The sequence below is a fragment of the Harpia harpyja genome, chromosome 17, assembly GCF_026419915.1.
Source record: "Harpia harpyja isolate bHarHar1 chromosome 17, bHarHar1 primary haplotype, whole genome shotgun sequence".
NCBI lineage: Eukaryota > Metazoa > Chordata > Aves > Accipitriformes > Accipitridae > Harpia > Harpia harpyja.
In genome coordinates, this window is record NC_068956.1 from 8,003,932 (window position 1) to 8,025,876 (window position 21,945).

A 21,945-nucleotide genomic window follows, 5' to 3' on the forward strand; every position below is an offset into this window, starting at 1 on the left:
GCTGTTTGCAAAAAACCTGAGCCACGTGCTTTTAGCTCACCATCAATGGCTCAGCCTGATGGGGCCAGGAGGGATTGCCTTTCTCTGTGGATCAGACCAGGAGGAAAATGACTGGCATGGGAGCAACAGCCTGGCATTTCCTTTTAGGAACAGTTGGATAAGCCTCAACAGGGGAGACTTGCTGCTTTAAGTTTAAAAATTAAAACCTAAATTTATATTAAGAATCTGCCCACCAAGCAGGGTCCCTTCTTCTGCCTCTTGCTGCTGTGCATTGCTGCAGCATCCCATGGCCCATCGTTGTGTCCTGCGTAACTGTACAAATGCAAAACACAGTTTCCAGCTGGCAGAGCTCGGTGCTTTCTGCTGGGTGACAGTAGGTCACAGTCACAAACAGGCAGGGAAAGGCCAGGTGACAGCAGTATATGAGCAGGAGAAAGCTCGGTGGGTGTTTGCAGGGAGATCTGACCATGCGTGAGGGAGAGCCTGGTTGATACGGCTGCTTTTGCGTTGAGGATAATTAGTGGGATGTAGGCTAGGCTGTAAAATAAATGTGAAAAGTAATAGCAAGGAGTTGGGGAGCCATGGAAGGAAGAACAGCAGGAAACCCTGAAGATGCAAATCAGGAAAATTGGGAAAATTGTCCTTTAACAGGATTTTGGTCTTTCTGAATGGGGACGCCAGTGATCCAAGATGAGATCTCTTAAGGCCAGAGGGGGACAATCGCAATAACTGAGGTGTGAGGGGATGCTGGGTTGGTTTAATCCTGAAAGGACTTTCTTTTTTTTTTTTTTTTTTTTTTTTTCTGAAGGCTTCACTGATGTACTACTTCAGGAAAGAGCTCTCTTGCCAACAGATTAATCTAGTTCTTCACATGAATAACCTGTGTGAACAGCAAAGCTGCTAGTTGGCAAGGCTTTGGTTGGGGAGGGAAGGGCTGTTCTCTGGAGCAAAGAGAGGAGAGGGTTTAAGAAGAGGTGGATGATGTCTGTTTTAAGCTGGAAATCTTCCTAGATAAGTATCAGCTACTGGAGCTTCAGAGCTGCTTTTGCTGTCCAGGAGTCTTCCAACCTGCAGCACAAGGAAAAATAGTATTTTCTTGCTGTTCACAGCTTTACCAGTTCAATTGCTGCCTGCAGAATGTTAAATTAGGATAGAAAGCATTTCTACTGGAGTCTGGGGACAGAGGTGGCACTAAGGCATTAGTGGCTAGGGGAGAATTTGGGCAGTTGCAAAGCAGTGGCATGTGGTCTGTCTGCATGGAGAAATGATAGACCCCCAAGGGAAGGCTATACTGTCATGGGTGACCTGTTCTCCAGCACGTAGGAGGAGAAGCTGGAAGAATTATCTTCTCTATTTTGGTAGCTCTAACTTCTATACAAAACTTAGGAGTTAAAACGGGAAATTTCCTGAATACAGCCCAGAGAAAAATACCAGCCCTATTACACCTTTCTTGGCAGACAAAGACAAAAATGCCTGTAGAGAGCATGATACCAGGGCAGAGGAAGGCAGGTATCAAGACTGCAGAGTGAAAAGAAGGAGAAAAAGAGAAATCAAGGATAGTAAAGAAAAAGTGAAGAGGAGTTGGAGGCAGCAGTGGGGAAGGAGGCTGGAGAGGTAAAATAGTCCAAAAAAGAGAGCATGAGGCTTAGGTCTGGTTACATGGGGGCTGCTCCCAAATTTCTGACCTTGGGCAATCACTTGATCTATTACTTTTTACCCGTCTTTCCTGTGTGTACAGAGTGCTCAGAGGCGGACAATAATGCTTATTAAGTGATTTTTGTGTAGTACAGAGTGTAGCGAGGCCATCAGCCTGCCTCAGATTTAAGTGTTACAAAGACACAGATTGGAAGTTACTCTTAATGACGAGGAAAGGGGGAAAATGTATGCACTTGTTTGAGCATGACTTGTTCTCCCTTTGAAATTAAAGGATGTACATCTGGGCATGCGTGTGGTAGAAAATGACCTTGGACACTCCCTCCATGCAATAGTTAAATGTTGAGTGAAGCTTTTGAGTTGTAACTCTGACCTTTTAAAAATGCCACAGGCCTCTTTCAATGTGATAGACAAAAAAAAAAAAAAAAGAGAAAATTGTAATATATTCTCTCAAAGCAGAACTCGTACTTATGTTGCTGGAGTCTGTACAACTTTCTGTACAGCCTGGTATAAAGAAAACTGATATCATGCACACTGAGGTACCAAGAAGTAGCAAATAACAAAAGTGAGAACAGTCTGAGAAGTGGGTGAAACAGAGAATCTGCACGTATAGAGTCTGTAACGCTCCTCCTGTGCTCTTAAAAAACCTGGCTGATCTTTGAGTTATTTTCATGTTCGAATTGTTGGTTGTTGTAATGGCATGAATGAATAATTTAACTTGATACAATATTATGTTTTTAATCATGGCTTCCTAATCCCTACATGCTCATTACAACCAGGATCTGGATCTGTCTGAATACTGCATTTGTGTTGAGGGTGAAGGGGATGATGTTTGTAACCGTGCTTGGACCTTATTTTGCTGGCTTTGGGGCAGACACAGGCCTGCTCCAAAGAGCACACACTGTCTTCACTGACTGTTTAAGTGTAATAAATGTACAAAGAAATGCAAACAGGGTGCTTTCTGTGTCGCCCTTGTTATCTGCAGCTCTTGTATTGTACCTGGGATGTCTCTCTCACTGCTTACCCAATTTCGTAGGGGGGGGGGGGAGAGTTTATTAGTTGCCAAAAAAAGCAACTCAAACCAATTTAAGTGAGAACTTGGAGCTGCCAGCTGTAACCCCGGGCAGTATGTGAGGCTACTGCAGAGCAGCAGAAACAGAGCTGTGAACCAAAGCAGCGGATTAGGGAGCCCACAGTGAAAACTTGGATTTCTCCACTGGAGGTGAAGTTCTTCACTCCAAAGGCTACAAAGACTTTTTTTGATGTGGAGCACTTGTCTTTGCCACAAGCTAGCCTACATTTCTATGCCAAAACAATACTCAAACCTGTCCCCTTGTATTGCACCACAAATGGGATACTTGACACTTAATACCTAATTTTCCCTGATTGTCTTGGGTTGTTTTGTGCTTTTGACAGTGAACTGAAAGCCTATTTGTGACTTACAAACGCGTGTTTTATTAGAGGCGGATGTGTTAGTTGGGGTTGTAGTGACTGTTGTTCGTGCTGGCACTGCGATTTGCACTTGAACCCGATTTGTGCTCAGTATTTGAATTCAGATTCCCAGATCCAACACACAGGCTCACCAGAATATGCATCTCCTTTGCAATTTTAAAAACGGACTGTTTCTAACTTTTGGCAGAGGTAATCCTAAAGCTTTTGAGTTTGTCCCTGTAGGTAGCTGGCAGGTGTCCTTCCAGGGTTAGGGATCATTTTTTGCCAGTTTGTTCTTCCCATCATCCCCTCCAGGCTGCATTTCTCCTGCCCTTGTTTTGCTGTGCTGGGCACGGATGCTCCTCTCCGCAGTGCTGCTGGCTGGGCTCATGCCTTGGTGCTCCAGCAGCATGCGCCCGGGCATCCTTATCCCCGATTCATCCCGTATCCTTCTGTGCTTCCCATTTCCCTTGTCTTTTCACCCTGTAACTTTTATTTCTTTTGTAATCCTAACCTGGAATTGCCTCACAGTTTCTTTAAACCGCTTTTTCTTCCTTTAAACCTAGATTTTTACAGCTATAACGTGTTTCCTTTCACCATCATCTGTAGCAATTCAGAGTACTGCCAGCTAAGCAAATACCCCAGTCCCGATGAAGCCGCTTTTGCAAGCCTTCTTAACCTGCCTGGATTCCTTACCACCACAGCAGCTTCTTTTTTGCTTTTTATCATACATGTATCCAGTTGTTCAAGCTGGATTTAAGTTGTTCTGCACATGACTGTTGCAGACACGCTAAGGTGCTTACGTTACAATGGAGCAGCAGCACACATTAACAGTGAAGATTTCTCTTCCCTTGGAGAGAAACTAGATTGGAGAACAGTGTAGTTTGAAAAGGTGGTTCAAAGCTAGAATTTGCTTGTTCTTGCTGGAGTTAGCTCACTGTAATAAAATTGTGTAAGTCTTGCAAACCCTCTGTTTTCAGAGAGAAAACCAGTGACTTTGTAAATCTGCTTTCAAAGTTAAGTCTTAAGATAATGCTTCTGCAAAAATTCCTTGCACAGAGCTTTGCAGGATGGGTGGGTTTGGTCTTGCAGTGCCAGTTCAGAACAATGCATATAATGACTGTCGCATAGGGAAGAATAAAATCTAAAGTGCCATGTAGGACCAGTCCTGCAAGCCATTGTTGGCAGAGCCAAAAAGTCTTATATTCTGACTTCTAGTCTTTGTCTTTACCATTTTTTTCCCCTGCTGAGAGGATAAATATGCACAAAAAAAAAACAAAAAGAAAAATTATCTGTTCTCTGATTTGTGGTACAGTCCTGGATATCCAGTTTCAGTCACACGTAGTATAGAAATACATGTAGAATGGACTAGAAATAAATATAGAACTTCTTTAGAAGTCCCTTTGCTTTAGATGGGCTCTGTCAGACATGAAATCTGTTTATAACTAATGACAATTTGCTGTGCGGTAGGAGCTGGTGCTTGCGCATTGCTTTATACTTGATGGGGGTGTGCTGTGCTGGGGGATGGCTAGGCTCTGCTTGTGTTTGGGATAAATGGCAAACTGAAACATGAAGAGAGAATTCTGTATTTTACTAAATGAAAATGCCTTATGTTGAGTTTTGAATTACAAATAGCGTTTTGGGTAGACTGCACATTTTGTTAAAGAACAAATGGTGGCGGTCCAAATAGTTTTGTGTAAAATTGGAGAAATGCAAGGAATGAACAAATGTGAGATGTTTCTTACCCCCATAAGCACAGTCTGTCTGGCTCATGCCATCTCCTTTGATAAGCTCTAACCTAAAGAAAAATGTCAAAGTATATATGTATTTAAGAAGCTGCTAATGCAGTCTTTTTTTGTGACCGAAAGGCTTTTCTTTCAGGGTTGTGTGTCAAGATCTTGAACACCTGAGTGTAACCAGCTGGCATTAGCCTCAGGACAAACTCTCCTAGTCAGGATGAAAAACATTTGCTCTGTCACATCCCTTTGACTTAAAGGAGTAAAATTGTGTGGTATCCAACAGTGTCAGCCCACTCCGCTGTAATACCTTAAAGAGAATCATTCTTGCTTGGTTTTGGCTTGCTTTCTGTTTTCTTTTTTCTTTCTCAGCCTGTCTTTTAATTCCCCTTCAGCCCATGCTTTCTCCCTTGCCCATCCCTCCCCGCATCCACCCACGTGCATAGCAATCCAGAAATGCTCTGGACCCCGAACTGCTGGAGGACTGAGCCTGCAAGCCAGCAACCCTTGCAGGGGAGGGATGCTGCAGGACCGGCATGCCGAGGGCTACTCTGGCTGGAGTTCTGCATGGAAATATCCTGTCTCCTGGTTTTGACTTATTGCCTGGGTGAAACAGCCAAGTTCCCTTGTCCCCTGGGTTGCGGCTGCATTTCCAGTAACTTCAGCAGCTTCAAAGTTTCGGCTCTACGGTGTGGGTAAGGGTTAAGGTATGAAGCTTGTGATACCATTCTCGGTGTTGGAGCTGAAAAGTTATTGTGGAAATCTATTTATCTCATGCTCGATACAAAGTGACCTCCTTTTGGTATGTGCAGGCTGTAAATGAGAAGGTGGGTGGCTCACCCACAGCCCTGCAGGCACAGCCCAGCCGGGGAGGACGATGATGAATCTCCTTCCTTCTGCCTCGTATCCAAAAGCTAAAGGATTCAAACTGGTTATCCTTGTTATATCCTTCTGCCTTTACCCGATTTGCACGGACGTCCCTGATTGTGGCTCAGTTTTGTGGATGAAGCGTGGGGAGGAGCACGGTTCGGTTTGTGGTCGCGATGAAGGCTCTGCAGTGCAAACACGCGCCGAGGCCGGTGGCTTTAGTAGGATACGGCCCTCGGTGTACGTACGCAGCCAGTGTTGCAGTGCCGGGGTGCGGGTTCATACACAGCTGCTTTTCGGGGGAATATAAGGGAAGGAACTCGTGGCTTTTGTTAGAGAAGGGGCTGCTTTCCAGCCAGCCACACGTGTGTGGTTGTGCAACTTCTGGTCCCTCCCCATGCAGCCACAGAGGATGGGGGTGGCAGAAAAACCCTAATGCACAGAGGAGCATCGCTTACAACATTGTAGAATAAACATTATTCCTTAGGGTCTTGTTGTTCCTTCTAGACAAAAGGCCTTGCGTTGGAGCCCAGGAGCAAAGAGAAGGATTTGCAGGAGGGGAAGGGCTGCATACAAAACCAACCACATAAGACCTGGCGGTGAAATGACTGATGTAAATCTGCCGCGTGGATATCCTCAACTTCCCAGATCCTTAGCATGCAGCCAAAAACAAAAGGCAATGTGGCTGGAAGGAGCAGGCTCATTAGGGACCCGCTCTTGAAGTTACAGCCAAATTATCTCCCACCTATATTCAGAAAATCCACTGTAATGAAAGGTGTGTGGTGCTGGTCATGCAGGCAGGGTGCAAGGTGCTTCGGATTGCCTGCGTTGGAGCAAACGCCGGGGTGTCTTGGCTGCTGTTACCTGTCTGGCAGATTAAAACTCGCAAATATCCATGGTTTTGGCTTGCTCTGAGAACACACGAAGAAACTCCCGTTATTGGATGTGTGGCGAGAAGCGCGGCGGCGATGCTGAGTGTGGGAGCAGGGGAGGGGGCTTGTGCCGCTGCCAGATTCCCCTGGCCGTGCCGTGCCGTGCCGGCAGCCTCCCCGGGGAGCCGGTGGGAGAGCCCTCGTGGGGCTGAGACACCCCCCAGCTAGTTCAGGCTCCCTTTGGCAGGCAAGAAGTCACCACGTATAAAAGCACATGATTCTCATTACCCGCGCCTGAATGTCTGCTGGGGCTGAATTGCCTGGATCCCTGAGAGTCGCTCAGTACGAAACAGCAAACGTTTTCCCTGGGAAGGAGCAGCTGTTTATATATAGTGTGCAGTGGGTTCACGAGCGATTATTAGGAAAACATTCCTTTCTAGTCATAAAAAAGGGGCATTTTTGTTGTCTCCTTTCCTCTAAAACACACAAGTTGGAGTGTCAGGGATTTTCATTTGCCATGACAACCAATGAAACCACCGAGCCATGTGATTTTTTTCCATCCTCCTATAATTAAATCTTTTTTCTTTTTTTTTTTTTTTAAAGGCCATGTTGCTAACAGAGTTGGGAAACATCAGGTATTATTTGTTTTTCTCATGTAGATTAGGCAGGATTTAATTTGCATGTTTGCTTGGGAGCTGTAAAGAGCTGGGGGATATTGATATTTCCATGATTTATGGTAAGAATGGTGTCTTAGTTCAGAATTACTGTATTGTACTGAAGTTTCTTTTGTTTTTTTCCCCCCTCTTTGAGACAGTGCTATTACTGAGGGGTCCTGGCTCCCACAGGACAAAAACCATTGTGGAACCAATCAGTGCTGCTGAACAGCGATGAGGTTCAGAGCCTTGGAGATGTTGGTTTACACATGATACAAATGGCTTAGAGACTTTATGAGCCAATAAATCTTTTCCTGCTCTTATGCTGGAGCAAGGTTTTGCAAAGGCAGAAAGTGTGATGGATGTGACTCTTGATGCCTGGTCCATGTGAGGACTCCTGTTAGCTCCAGGTCTGAGCACTTCAAGCTAACTGAAAGCCTGGGGGTAGTGTTACTGTCAGCAAAACTTGAGTGCTAGCATTTATCCTCTCTTTTAAAAATTGCTATCTTCTGCTCAGGAATTTCCCCAGGGTGCCAAATATAGATTCCACACACACACACAAAAAAAACCCCCAACCAAAACAAAACCAAAAACCCAACCCCAGGAGCTGCTCTGTTGCTAAGCAATAAAAATAAATGGTCATAAACATGGTGCTGACGTGCCAAGATGTGTCCCCATGACCATGCAGTTGTGAGTGTGAAGGTCCCTGGCTGCCCATGTCATGTTGGTATCGGTGCCTACTGAGGACTGGCTACTGTTTGCTTTAAGTAAACAAAAGGAATGAACTTTCTGCTTCCTAATATTAGTCCCAAAGAGGTCAAAACTTCAGCAGGCTGCTGCCAGGAGATCAGTAGTAGTAAAGGACAATCCCTGTATTTTTATGTGGTATTATATATAACACAGCAATGTCTATATTGGAAAAGCCCCGAGAGATCATATTTGCGATGGGAACGTATTTTTGAGCAAAAGTACCATGCTTTGGGAGATCTTGGGCTATGTCATAGTGTTGTTGAACATTGACAACATCAAAAGTGTGAATATTGGTGCTGCAGAATCTGCAGTTGTTCCCTCACCTTCTTTCCAAATGCAAATCTATCTGCACATCTCTGCAATAATTTATTAACCCGTGTGGCTGGAGATGGGGAGTAGCTGAGCTGGAAGTAGAGGTGTGCAGAGGTGAAGACATGATTTATCTGGGCTAGAGAGCTGCTGTGACTGATGCAGTCTTTTATTGTGTGTGTGTGTGCATGCACATGCAATGCTTGGTTTTGTGGGGGCCTGCCTGCTTTAGTCCTCAAGGTACTACTTGCTGCATCAGCTTTAAATAATCTCAAAGACCCTGCCCCGGAACACTGTTTTTAATTACTTTTTCAGATTTCAGGCTTTTAGGTAAGCTATTTGAGTAATGTCCTTGTAGTGTTAGGAGATGTAGAACAGAAAGCTTCTACTCTAAAGCTGCTTTTTTGCTTTTTGGGATTTTTTTTTTGTGTGTGTGTCAAATTTAACACATGCAGTCTCCTGAATTGCAGCTGGCCCAAAGCTGAAATAAGGTTTTAACAGCAGATACCTGCCCTGTATGAGTAACTGTACTTTTGTGGTGGTTTAGCACAAATGAAAAGTACTGTAACCACCTGAAACTGTAAGGGGAACTGAAAACAGGCTATGTGTTAGCATGTGAGCTGAAATCAAACCAGAACATGAACACGAGCCATGATATGAAATTACCATTATAGAGATACTAGTTACAGTAAAGATACTTTTTTACAAAAATGAAATACTGGGACCAGGGCTGTAAAATCTAATTCTGCTGTCTCACCCCCAAATTTTTTTCCCAGTCCTTCCTGTAGCTGGCAGGGTGCTGGGCACAGGCATGGCTGTGCAGGCAGGGCTGGGAACCTTCCCTTGGAAGCAGCAGGGCTTGCATCAGCTTAAACCAGCCCTGAAGCTACACCCAAGTCTCTATTATTTCCACTTTCTTCCTCCTCTGAACAATTTGTTTTCGTGAAACATCTGCTTCTCTGGCAGATACTCGCAGTTAAAACTGTACCGCAGTGTTTCTTTGCAGAAATGCAAAGAATATTCCCTGTCAGCTCAGCCGCTTGCCAGACAGGTTGGCTGATCCCAGCTGAGGGGTTTCCATCAAATGAGAGCATTTTTAGAGGGGAAAACTTTTTAGAGGGGACAATGCTTGTGCTGGTGGTGCAGTTTTGTTATGAAGCAGAAGTATACTTGCTTGGATGCATGAGCATGTGTGATGTTACAGGCCAAATGCGCTTCCCATCTGGAAATAAGAGGAGGTGATGAACTGGGGAGCACTGGGGCAATTAATCAGCCTAGGACTAGCCTAGACCCATCACCCCGAACTTGATCTTCGTGGCAGAGAGGGCCCTCTGGTTTGGGATCTTAAGCTTGTCTTTGGAGGGAGCCGGGAGCTGGGAGATGAGCTTCCCTGAGCTGCCCTCATCTTCTCCAGCATCTTCATCTCCCTCCCCATAAGGATTTAAGGAGCCAATGCTATTGCGTTGCTTCTGCCATCTTAACAGGAGCCTGTAACGCTTTAACTCTGTTTTATTCCTCTGTCACTTCATGTTCAAAAAAGCTATAATTTTGGGGGGAGAAACTTCCTTTAAAATGCATAACAGAGGCAGAAGTCCTTCCTAAATACCAATGTGGTGTTGCAAATTGCCTCCTTTCCTATTGTGGTGGCACAGGGGTGTGATGCACAGCTCCCATGTGGCTGGCTGATGTTGTACCTGTGGTTGTGATAAGGGAGCCTCCAGCTGAAACACAGGATCACTTCTTTATTTCCTCATGTAAGTTGAAAAAAAATAACAAAAAACCCTTTTCTCTTAGCAATCCTACTTTCTAGTAGCAGGCTGTGCTCTTGAATTAGAGGACATGCCTAAAAGTTTTGCCTGGTGATGTCAGCCTCCCTCTTGAGTCACCAGGATGATGCTGCCCCACAGAATCCAGATGCAAATGACTGACTGAAGGTGGGTTACCTGCAGTGTGTGATTAATTGCCCTAATAATTCTGTGTTCCTTCCTGGAGAAGGCTCCTTCAAGTAATTGTCTTGGAAGGCTTCTTCACTGCACTTCAGGCTGCAACATAAAATGTATGAGAGGTGCTAGTTAGGGGTCAAGATTCTCTCACTAAAACTTTATCAATCCTAATGCTTCAGAGAAATGTGATTTTTTTTTTTTTCTCCTTTTCTTTCTTTCTTTTTTTTTTTTTTTACAGCTTCTATAGTGCAGGTACAGTTCTTACAGCGGTAGTGTCTTGGCTTTTGCAGTTTTGGCTTTGATTCTTTGTATTTTAAGAGAGCCAGCACAAGTGCACATAGCTGTAGCAGGAGAGTGTGCATCTCCTCTTTGGAGATCTGGTGATACGGGACACAGACTGAATCTGGTATGGAGGAATGATAGGTACCGCGTCTGCTCCTCGGAAGGTGTAACTGTCTGAATATTAGTAAGATCAACTCAATGGATGATGAAATATGTTGTCAAGAACAGTGTGCAAGATAGGGGGTTGTTTTTGTTGGTTTGGGGGTTTCTTGTTGTTTTTGTTTTACAGTGAGGTGGTGAGACACTGGAACAGGCTTCCCAGAGAAGTTGTGGCTGCCCCATCCCTGGCAGTGTTCAAGGCCAGGCTGGATGGGGCTTTGAGCAACCGGGTCTAGTGGAAGGTGTCCCTGCCCATGGCAGGGGGTTGGACTAGATGATCTTTAAAAGGTCTCTTCCAACCCAAACCATTCTAGGATTTTTATCTTGCTTATTACCTCTTCCCTTTACTGCTGTAATTTATCATTATGTTTTGGGAAAGGTACCTTTTAAGTCTGAGATATCTGTCCCAAGCCACAGAACCAAGAGCCAACGTTTTTTGGGTTGGTTTTTGTTTTGTGGATCCTGTTGTCCATTCTGAACAAACAGCAAACTTTCATCTTAATATAGCAGTTAGTTTTTAGCTTTTTGCTTGCTACTGCAGGATGCTGTTGGGGTGGCCCAGCCTGGCCTCACCAGTGGGATGGGATGACACAGCACGGCACGGTACAGGAGCATCACGCATGGTGCCGTGGACCCCGCAGCCCAAGCCGCAGGGTACTGAGCACAGCCCTCTGGACACTGATCTCAGCCATGTGAAAGTCAGATTAGACGAGGCTTAATTACTTGTTACTTCTACTAGGTTTGATGGAGAAGTGATGTAAATCCCAGTAAATCACAAGCTAACTTGAGCAGAAATCAAGAGGTGGAAATACCTGCTTTTTTTTTTTTTTAAATTAAAAAGCATTCTTAGAAACCAAAGCCTTATTAGCAAAAATTTTTAGTTTGTTCATAGCACAGTCTCTGGCACAATCAAAACAAGATGGTCAACAGCAGTAAGACATTTCATTGTAGTTAAAACTCAAGAGAATTTTCTTGGACATGCTTTTACAACCCAAACTATCTAGTGTACATATTCACATTTTACAATACATCTATGGGACTTATGTCATTGGGTAATGACATACTTACACTTATAATACTTCTGTATTTGCAACCTCATTTGAGTCACGATGTTCTCGTAAATATTTTATTGAAATCCTTTAGTTGTGATAGCTTTTCTCGTATCTTGTCAAAAACATTGGTGTCAAACTGTCTAATCTTGCAAGTGTTTCATCAGATCTCTCTCAACCAGTGTCAAAACATCTCCACGTATGACCGTGATGCCACTCAAACCCATGCCAGCCCAGCAGACTTAATGCATCAGAAGATTTCTTTGCCTTTTACCTGGTTGACATGCACATACCTCTCTTCTGCACCAAGGGTGAATGATTCCTCCTCCAGCTTTGCCTCCCTGCTTGTAGGGCTGCTGTCCCCAAAACCCCTGCCCAGCTCATGGGACACACCTGAGGTTCAGCCTGATCCTGCACCCTGTTTCTAAAGGCAGAGTAATTCTCACCTAAGGTGCTGATGGGTTTCCTCATTTCAGTGGGTCATGTCTTGGTGTGGGAGCTTTATTTCCCATTGTAGAGAGCTGGGCTTAGGAAGCTTTCCTGGCTTTTCCATGCAAGGCATGTTCCAGTTAATGCTTGGCTGTAGTTTTAAGAAAATCATTCTGTATTTTTTTTTTCCTTTGGGAAGAGGTTGTTGTTTTTGAGTGGCTAAAACAGCATTTTTGGCTGGATTTCTGGCAATGCAGTTTTCTACGCTTGGAAGTCAGCCTGCCTGCTGTGCTGGCTGAGTATTTAACTGCTTCCATGCAAAAATGTGTTGCTGCAGAGCGTTCAGCTTGGTGGTTGCATGATTTGCTAAAACGTGGCCAAAACCAAGAGTGTTGTTTTGAGCATGCAGTATTGGGCCTCCATGTCCAGGCATGTCTTAAAAGATGTTTATAAAAGCATATGTTAAGGTTGCACTGACGTTTTTGCAGTCAGAACCCAGATTCTGCCAGTAAATGGAGTGCAGCACTGTTCTCATGCTGGGAAACAGTTTTCCAAAGATGGTGCGTATCCTGGGCGAGCTGCTGCTGGTGTGTGGTTTCATCAGCCACTATTGTGGCATTGTGGATGTGCATGTCAGCTTTTTTTTCAGTCCTAAAGAAATTAATTTTCTATTCATTATTTTGCAAGTACTGTGTATGTATCTCATTTTTGCTAAGTAACACAGAAATCAGATTAGTTCATTTATCTGTGTGAGGAGAATCATCATTGATTAACAGTTCAATCCTCAGGTATATTAGATGGAATATAACTTGCTGTCTGCATGTGATATTTTGCACTTCCATGGCCGTTCCCAACACTGAAGTGCCCTACGAATGTTACCAAGTCTCCCTTCTCTCCAGGAGGTGGGAAAGTTAAATGAGGACACTGGACTGCAGCAACTGTGACTTGCCTGGTCTCTCCTGAAGAGCCTTTGGTGGCACCGAGACCCTCAAGGCTGTGTCCAACCCAAACACCACCCATCCTTCCACCACCCAACAGAAAATGATTAACGATGTGTGTTAATGCTGCTCTTAACACCAGTACTGGCAAAGCCCCCCAGAAGACTTCACCCAAAGGTAGACAGCATGGACACAAAGCCTTTTCACCATCAGGGGATGCCAGGAACATGTGAAAATCCAAAGATTGCTCCTGAATGCAAGATCTGTAACCTCCACCATTAAGCAAAGCAGGCAGATGAAGAGGGCAGTCTGCAGTCAGTTATCTCTGGAAGTGAGGAGAGCTGGTGTCCAGCCACGGGCTGTGGCAAGGCTGGACCTTCTCGTGTTGAGCGTGGGCATCACAGCTGAGCATCCTGCTTTCCTGAGCTCCTTCTGCCCAGTAAAGCAGAGCTCCTGCTCCAGGCTCTTCCTTGGGATGATATTGGTGCTGGATTTACCTGCTGGTTTTATGATGAAGCGCCTGTAATCACTGGTCAGTGGGTTCCTCCATAGCACTTGCACAAGCTCCTGAAGGCCAACTAACGTATGAGCCATGACCTGATCAAAGTAGTCCAGTGAGCTGCAAATTTTCCCTGATGGCAAAAGAGGTAAGGGGAAGGGCTGTGTGCTCTGTGCGGTCATTGATGCAAACCCCCTCAGCTTTAGCTTTTCTGTTGTTTATAGAAATATATGTGCAAGATAAAACATAGCTGTGGTACATGAGAACTTGTACCTACTCAGCTTGCTTGATTTCTGTAAGAGAAATATCCTGAGCAAAGGGTTGAGGAGCAGGAACCTCTCCAAATAGGGTAGGGCTGAGGTTTTCATAATATACTGCTTTTTCCAGCTGGAAAGTTTGGATGCAATTTGCTCTTTTTTTTTTTTTCTTTTTTTCAAATGTGTCTAGACTTTTGAATGACTGGCAGCTGGTCAGCCAATGAGTGCTGATGGGGCTGTTGTGCATGGGGAAGCCCCACGCCTCCTTGCACTGCGTGCATAGTTGCCTGATGCCTCCTGGAAGTGTTGGATGGACTTTTTGAGCCTGAATTTATTAGTGGTAGTGTCAGTACATGGCATGCCCAATGCACCATGGAAGGTGTGTGCACTATTTGGAGGTGATGCATGTGAGGATAAAAGCTGCTGTGTTTCTGCCTGGGAAATCTCACTTGGAGGCATAGTGTTTCTGCACTCAGGACCTCCCTTCCTATGAGGGACCATCCTTGATGAAGAGGCATGTTTAGGATTGCCAGTGCACAGGCAACTGGATATTGCTCGCCTGGAATGGCAAGTGTGATGGGAGAAGATGGGAAATGCTGGGCTTTGCAACCCCAGGTGCCTGCAATAAATCTTTCTCCCTTGAATTTGGGAAGGACATCCCTGGAGTTTTAATGTCGCACCAAGCTGAAAGCATGGATCCCATGAGCTTGTGGCTTTGCCACCAGCAGCAGAGGCATGGGTGATCCAGGCTTTCGTGGGGATGAAGTCTTTTCATTTTTCCAGTGTGAATGGAAGTGAGATTAAGCCTTGTAGAGAGGAGGAGTGAAGACGGTGGGCAAGGGAGCAGAAGGAAGTCCAGGCTGCTTGTGTGCAGAGGGGCATGAGCTGGGCTCGTGCTTGCCGAGTGCAGGAGCCCACTTGGGTTGGCAGGTGCTTTGGAAATGAAAATATTTTATCCTGAGTTACGTAATGCAGCAGCATGTCCAGACCCAAGTTCCCTGCAATTTTCTGGCCCGCAAGGAATAATTTTCTGCTTGAAATATTAGCCTTAGCTTTGAATTTCCTGGCTCATATGGTATGTGCAATCAATGTAATATTTGTATGCATAACTGCTGCTGTTTGAAGTCGAGATGTTTAGGTAAATTTATTTTTGTTTATAGCTGTTGGATGATGAAGAACAGAAAATACTTGTTCATTAAGAACTGTATAAATACATCAAAACCCACCCTAACTTACTGGTTAACTCCAGCAGGTGGAAGAGGCTGCAGACCCTTCTCTGTGTCTAATTGAAGCAGTAGGTTGTAAATGAGGATTTGAGGTGGGATAGAGCTGAGGTGCAAATTATCAGTGTTTCTGGCTTAATATAATTTCAGTCTTTATCCTTAAATGTGGAGAAGCCTTTGCAGCTGTAGATAGTTTTGGTTTTTGTTTGCTTTTTTTTTTTTTACCCAGCACTTTGCTGGGTAAAAAACTGGCTGGATGGCCAGGCCCAAAGATTTGTGGTGAGTGGAGTTAAATCCAGTTGGTGGCCGGTCAGAAGTGGTGTTCCCCAGGGCTCAGTATTGGGGCCAGTTCTGTTTAATATCTTCATCAATGATCCGGACGAGGGGATCGAGTGCACCCTCAGTAAGTTTGCAGATGACACCAAGTTGGGCGGGAGTGTTGATCTGCTGGAGGGTAGGCAGGCTCTGCAGAGGGATGTGGACAGGCTGGATCGATGGTCCGAGGCCAGTTGTATGAGGTTCAACAAGGCTCAGTGCTGGGTCCTGCACTTGGGTCACAACAACCCCATGCAGCGCTACGGGCTTGGGGAAGAGTGGCTGGAAAGCTGCCCATCGGAAAAAGACCTGGGGGTGTTGGTCAACAGCCGGCTGAATATGAGCCAGTGGTGTGCCCAGGTGGCCAAGAAGGCCAGTAGCATCCTGGCCTGTATCAGAAATGGTGTGGCCAGCAGGAGCAGGGAAGTGATCGTCCCCCTGTACTCGGCACTGGTGAGGCCGCACCTCAAATACTGTGTTCAGTTTTGGGCCCCTCACGACAAGAAAGACATTGAGGTGCTGGAGCGTGTCCAGAGAAGGGCAACGAAGCTGGTGAAGGGTCTGGAGCACAAGTCTTCTGAGGAGCGGCTGAGGGAACTGGGGTTGTTCAGCCTGGAGAAAAGGAGGCTGAGGGGAGACCTTATTGCTCTCTACAACTACCTGAGAGGAGGTTGTAGCCAGGTGGGGGTTGGTCTCTTCTCCCAAGTAACCAGTGATAGGACAGGAGGAAATGGCCTCAAGTTATGGCAGGTGAGGTTTAGATTGGATATTAGGAAAAATTTCTTCCCCGAAAGGGTTGTCAAGCATTGGAATAGGCTGCCCAGGGAAGTGGTGGTGTCACCATCCCTGGAGGTATTGAACAGACTGCGTAGACGTTGCACTTAGGGACATAGTTTAGTGGTGGATGTGGCATTGTTAGGTTAATGGTTGGACTCAACGATCTTAAAGGTCTTTTCCAACCTAAATGATTCCATGATTCTATAGCCATGCATGGGTCTGCATCACCTGGCTGCGCTAAGCCTGCTCTGATTTGACCTTCTCTGATTTGACTTGCTCTGATGTGATGACAGTGGCCCTGTGACTATGGCTTGTAAGCAGGACATGCCCACAAAGCCTGATGCTTCTTCAGGCTACAGGAAATGAAAACCCATGAGTGAGACTGGTGGGGAGAGAAGGTGATGCCGCGATGTGCCACACACTCTCTGCTCCCCTTGTCACTTGGCCCTGCAGAGATGTGAGCTCCTGCTCCATGATTCCTCCGCCTGTAATTGAGGACTGAGATACCACGGAGGTTTAGAAACAACAGGTTATTTCTGTTTTGTTCTTCTAAAATGAAGGCATCAAAACATTCTTTTAGACATGAAAGGTTTTTTACTTCAGATGAAGGCTGTCCATGGTGTTTGCTGAGCACACATTATCTTGTGATCTTCAGGGAGGGTAAGAGACAGGCAGAGGTTGGCACACCTTGCGGTTGACTGAGAAAGGCTTGCTCTTTTGAAGTATCCCACTCCACTTTTGGCTCCAGGAACCAAAACAATTGGGGCAAAATCATCACCATAGAGCCTGCTCTGATCATGCCTAGAGGTAGAAATTCCTCCTTGACAAAACAGAGTGAAGTGCCAGAGATTTCTTTATCAGCTAAAAACTTCACTCATACTTGCTGGTCGTTTTGTGTGAAGACTCATGCTGGTGTAAAAGCTGATGAGGGACGGGCAGAATAGTGGTTTCATCCATTTCAAGGAGAACTTGGCCATTACAAAGTCATTCATGTCTCCCAGGTAGTATTTGAACCTTTGTATTGTGTTTCTGCCACTTATTTGGTACCCAAGGAGGCTGAGCATGGCATGGTCAGAGCAGGTCAGAGATGAAGAGGAACCTTCTGTGCCCATCCAAACTAATGGGTGAAAAACACTGCAAAAAGATAAAATAATTGGTTCAGATGATGATAAACACTCTCAAGTAAACCAAAGTGTATCAGGGAGAACTAAGGGGTGAATGGAGCAAATGCAGGGAGAGGGCATCATGTAAGGGAATAAACTTAAAACATACCTGGATATCTTATTCCCTGAAGCATGTGTTTACTGTGGATAAACTCCTTGCCTTGTGGCTTGTGGTGAACAGGAGAAGCAGGTGGGAGTAGTCTTTCTCCTCCATCATCACTCTCCAGGTGGTCACCCCAGTTTGATTTACCCCTCCCTGCCCACAGTGACTGTGCGTGGGGCTGTGTGATGGAGTGGAGCAGAGGAGCGACACAAACAAAATAAACCCCTGCAAAACTGCTCCCCTGTGAGGCTAGTGGGAACAGCCCAGGGGGTTCATGAGCCATAGGGTCTGGTTGGGATGCAAGCTGTAAAAACTGTCTCTGGGAAAAATGGCTGCGAAACCCAATTTTCTGCCCTGCTACCAGCCTCAGGCTCTGCTCCTGCTTCATCTCATGACAGGGCATGTCTCTGTGCTGTAGCCAGCCCTGTTTGTGGTTTAAACAAACATGGTGAGGGGTGGCTGGGGCATGGACAGACATCCCATCCCCTGCCCTTGCTGCAGGGTCTTGTCTCAGCCAAAGGGTGGGACAGGCAGCTGTGGCCCTAACGCTTTAAACCACGGCAGGGATGCAAACACAAGAAAACGGGGGAAAAAAAAAAACCAAACACAAAAAACCCCCAAGAAAACAAAAACAAATAAAAAAGTTGCATACTGCATTATTATTTTTTTTTAGCATATAATTCAGTGTGCTGTATTGCTGCAATGCACATTCCCCAGCTGTGGCGAGCCGGGCAGAGGTTGAGACACATCTTCCCTGAGGAAAGGGAGGGATGCGTGAGCCTGAGTCAGCAGCAAAGGTCACTTGGCTGAAAGGCTCGGCTTGCAGGAGAAGATTTCGTAAGGGTAACTGATGCAACGTTTCTGTGGTCAGCGCTGACGACGTGGTAGGTTAGCGTGTGTTCACATCAGAGGGAGAAACACCAGTTTGGGCGAACAGGGGTGACAGGGCGGTGAGGGTCAACCTCACCTGCCCACTCCACTTCCCAAATCACTTCTCTCTCTTCCTTGCTGCTTCCTTTACTTTCTCCCCTCCTGTGCCCCCACTTTTTGTGCGTCTTCAGTTCTGGCATTTAATCTCATCGTTGGGTTGTTTTATGGCCTTGGCTCATCTTCCAGTTGCTGTTTGGGGTCATTATCACATATGATTAGTCCTGGAGCCTAATGAAGGGGATCAGACATAACTCTAGGGTATGTCTGAGCCATTTAGTGTTTCTGAGCTCAAAGATCTGCAGCGGAAGTTTATTTTTAAGCTTCCTGAGGAGATAAATTTGAATGTTGGATTGTTTAGGAGACAAGTAATAGAACTGAAATCCCTCCAGGGGGGAGCAGTGTCCTCTGGGATTTGAAGCATCCCAGGGATAATTATCCAGTGCTGAGTAAGTCTCGTTTAGTCTTGAAATAGCTTTTAGTGGATGATCACATTTTTCTTCACGTTGTCTAGTGTGAAAGCTTGAAACCATATATTAACATTTAGCCTTCATTGTAAGAGCACTGTCAACATGTTCTTAATACTGTTGTTGTTATCCAGTCCCACTCTGGGAAAGCCAGGCATGGAGATACGAAACGATTACACAATATAACAACCCCCAGAAAATAAAAAAGGGCGTTTTTTGAGGCTGCTCTTTAAGGTCCCACTCTTCCACTGTATTAAAAGATAGGAGGGAGCCGCAAGGTCTTGCGTGCCAGAGCAAGGGGAGGTTAGAGCATCCTCAGGACAGCTCCAGCTGCTGCTCCTTGGCACTTTGCAGGGGACCGTAGCTCCAGCTCAGCAAAGCAGAAGCAGGGCAAGTGCTGTGCTGCATCACTGGCCCAGGCAAAGTGACATATCAGTGTGTAGTGACTCAGCTGTGTCCCTGCTAACCATCTGCTGATGTGATGCAGATCATTAGTCACTAATTGGTGTGGTTACCCTTTTTTTAGGCTGCTGGAAAGGCCAAGGTTCACAGACATGAAGCAGCTGACTCAGTCTTCCACCTTGTTTGACTTCAGGTCCACCAGGCTCTTGGTGGTGCTTGGAGAGCTGTTTCTGTGTACCCTGCCAGGCAGACCCAGACGGTCTCAGTTTTCTTTTGTACTCTCTGGCTGTTTGACCATAAGCCTATCACAGCTGTATGGCAGGACTGGGGTCTGTAGCTGGGGCCTTCTGGTGTGTGGCAATGCACCCTCCCAAGGAAGGACCTTTGGAGGCAGCGGGAGAGGGCACTCTGCCTTTGGGTTGAGCATGAGAAGCTTGTTTCACCTGTGCTGCATTTGCTCCCTTTATCAGCACTGTAAAAACCCTCTGAGCAATCCGGGGCTTTACTGAGGATAGCAATTTCATAATACTGTTTTTCTTTCCTCACCCATCTCCTATGCTTCCCATCTTTGCTTTGTCTCCTTGTCCAGTGCTGAATCTGTATGTACTGGTGGGTTAGGTACTGATGCTTAGGTATCGCCTTACCTGGTATCTCAATTGACGGCTTGTAAGTCTGTCTCTTTACTGATGTCTTTTATGCCATTACCCCAGACCAGTCATGAGGACAGATCTTTGATGCCATGTATAATATGTGGATCCTCCTGGATGCAGCTGGGTTTGGACACTGCCCTTCTGCTCCCTTGTCTGTGGGTTTTTCTGTCTGCCTAAAATCTCCAACTGAGTCTCTTCTGGCTGTGGTTGCTTTTCTCAAAGGTTACAGACCCCTTCTTTGGTCGTGGTGTTGGTGGCACCCTTGGGTGCACTGGAGATGGAGGTGTGGATACTCATCCCTCATGCCTTGCTCAGTCGCAGCAAACTCTACATTTATTTGTTTGGTCCTTCCCATACTTGGAGTGACTTAAGCCCTGTAGGTCTACCCCCGTGTAGGCAACCCTGCCCATCTCCTGTGACATTGCTGAAACATCAGTCTCTGCATCCTGCCAAGGAGACTGGACTTGGTGGGGGTGATGTGTGCTGGGTACCCCCCAGGCTCCTCTCTGTTCACTTTCCATTTGAGCTGTACACCAAGCAAGCTATCCTCACAAAACTAAAGAAAATGATCGTAGTAGTAGCAGTATTCCTAATAGCATCTATTATTTCTTCTTTTTAAAAAACTTTTCTTAATATACTTCAGCCAAGCTATTACCCCACTCCCCAGTACTATTTTAGCAAATGAGCTCTTTCTGTCTTTAAGGCAAAAGCTGCTGCTTTTATTTTAAAATTATTTTAATTTCCCCATCTGTTCTGCCCTCATGTGTGCCCCAGCCCTGGTCTGTGGGTACCTGGTGCCCACCTGGAGGAGCTCGTGGGGGGTTTCTGGGTATTGCTGTAACAGAAATAAATTATGCGATCCCCTCGGACAATGTGGCAAAGTCCACGCTGTCCTTTGGAGCTGATATAGTTAAAATCGAAACAAACATTTGGGGACATCTAGGAAATGGTGGCTCGGGTTTGTGGAGCATTGCTTGAAAGCTGAAAATCAGTGTCTGTAATTCGTGGGCAGCCAAAATGTGGCTGAGGTTTCACAGCAGCTGATGTTGGACTACGTGGATGCCCCGGCTTGGAGCGGGGAGGGCTCTTCTCCCTTATCTGAGGAGCCACGCACGTGCCAGGAGACCTTTGTTCTGAATATCTGGAGGAATAAAGTTCAGCAGGAATAAAAGGGCATTTCCCCATTGCCTTGGTTCACATTGTGTTGCACTCTCTGTCTCTCTTGCAGCTGCGTAAATGAGTATGGAAGATTATGATTTCCTCTTCAAAATTGTTTTAATCGGCAACGCCGGTGTGGGGAAGACCTGCTTAGTCCGTCGCTTCACTCAGGTAAGGTTGGCCGCCTCTTGGACGTGGGACCTCGGGGTGGGGACAGCACTGGGACGGGAGCACGGAGCCTGTGGCTGTGCACCGAGGGCTCTGCCAGCATCGCAGCTCCAAAGCGTTTTGTTGTCCGCGCTCTTGGTGCATGCATCACCTATAGTGACATACTGGCACAAGCAGCACATCTGTATCTAATGCTCCCCTTGGCACTGTTGGGGATCTTGTGTTGGAGAAAGCTTATCCCTCTCTGAAGATGGAAGGTCCCCTCTGAAAACCGCTGGGACAACTCCTCCTGATTTGGAGGTACTCTGGACCGATTATAAGGACCAGCACGTCTCCTGGTGTGCTCCTATGTGCCTTCTCCTCCTCATCCCTTGCTGCACAAAGCTCTCCCTGTTATTTGTCATTAGTAGATAATTAAATAATCTGGGTCCTGAGCTGTCAGTCCAGTGTCTTCTGTTAAACACAAGTCCTTTTTTTGTGGCAGAATAACAGGGGAAGGACCATGCTTCTGTGATCCAGGGCAAGAGGTTATGCATGATGCACTATAAAATATAAGTTGTGGGGGTTTTGTTGTGCTCTCCTCTAGGAATTGTCAGTAATTTTCCCCCTCACTCTTAATTTTGGTTTTAAAGCCATGGTGATGTTAAACACTCCCCAACCGCATGTGACAAGTGGTGGCAATAGAGCTAGTCAACCCCAAAGGGTTAACCACAAAAATCTGCGGCTACTTCTGCTGCTTGTGCTTTGGCAGTGCAGCTGCTGTAG

At 45.9% G+C, this 21,945-nt stretch overlaps 1 protein-coding gene across 1 annotated transcript in view; it reads left to right on the forward strand.

The window, feature by feature from the left end:
• RAB30 (RAB30, member RAS oncogene family) overlaps positions 1-21,945 on the forward strand; it is a 51,876-nt gene that overhangs the window by 13,406 nt on the left and 16,525 nt on the right. Inside the window, exon 2 of the mRNA XM_052812660.1 lies at positions 21,083-21,183. Coding sequence (XP_052668620.1) covers positions 21,091-21,183 — 93 coding nt within the window. The 5' untranslated portion in view covers positions 21,083-21,090. The remainder of the gene's footprint in view (positions 1-21,082; positions 21,184-21,945) is intronic.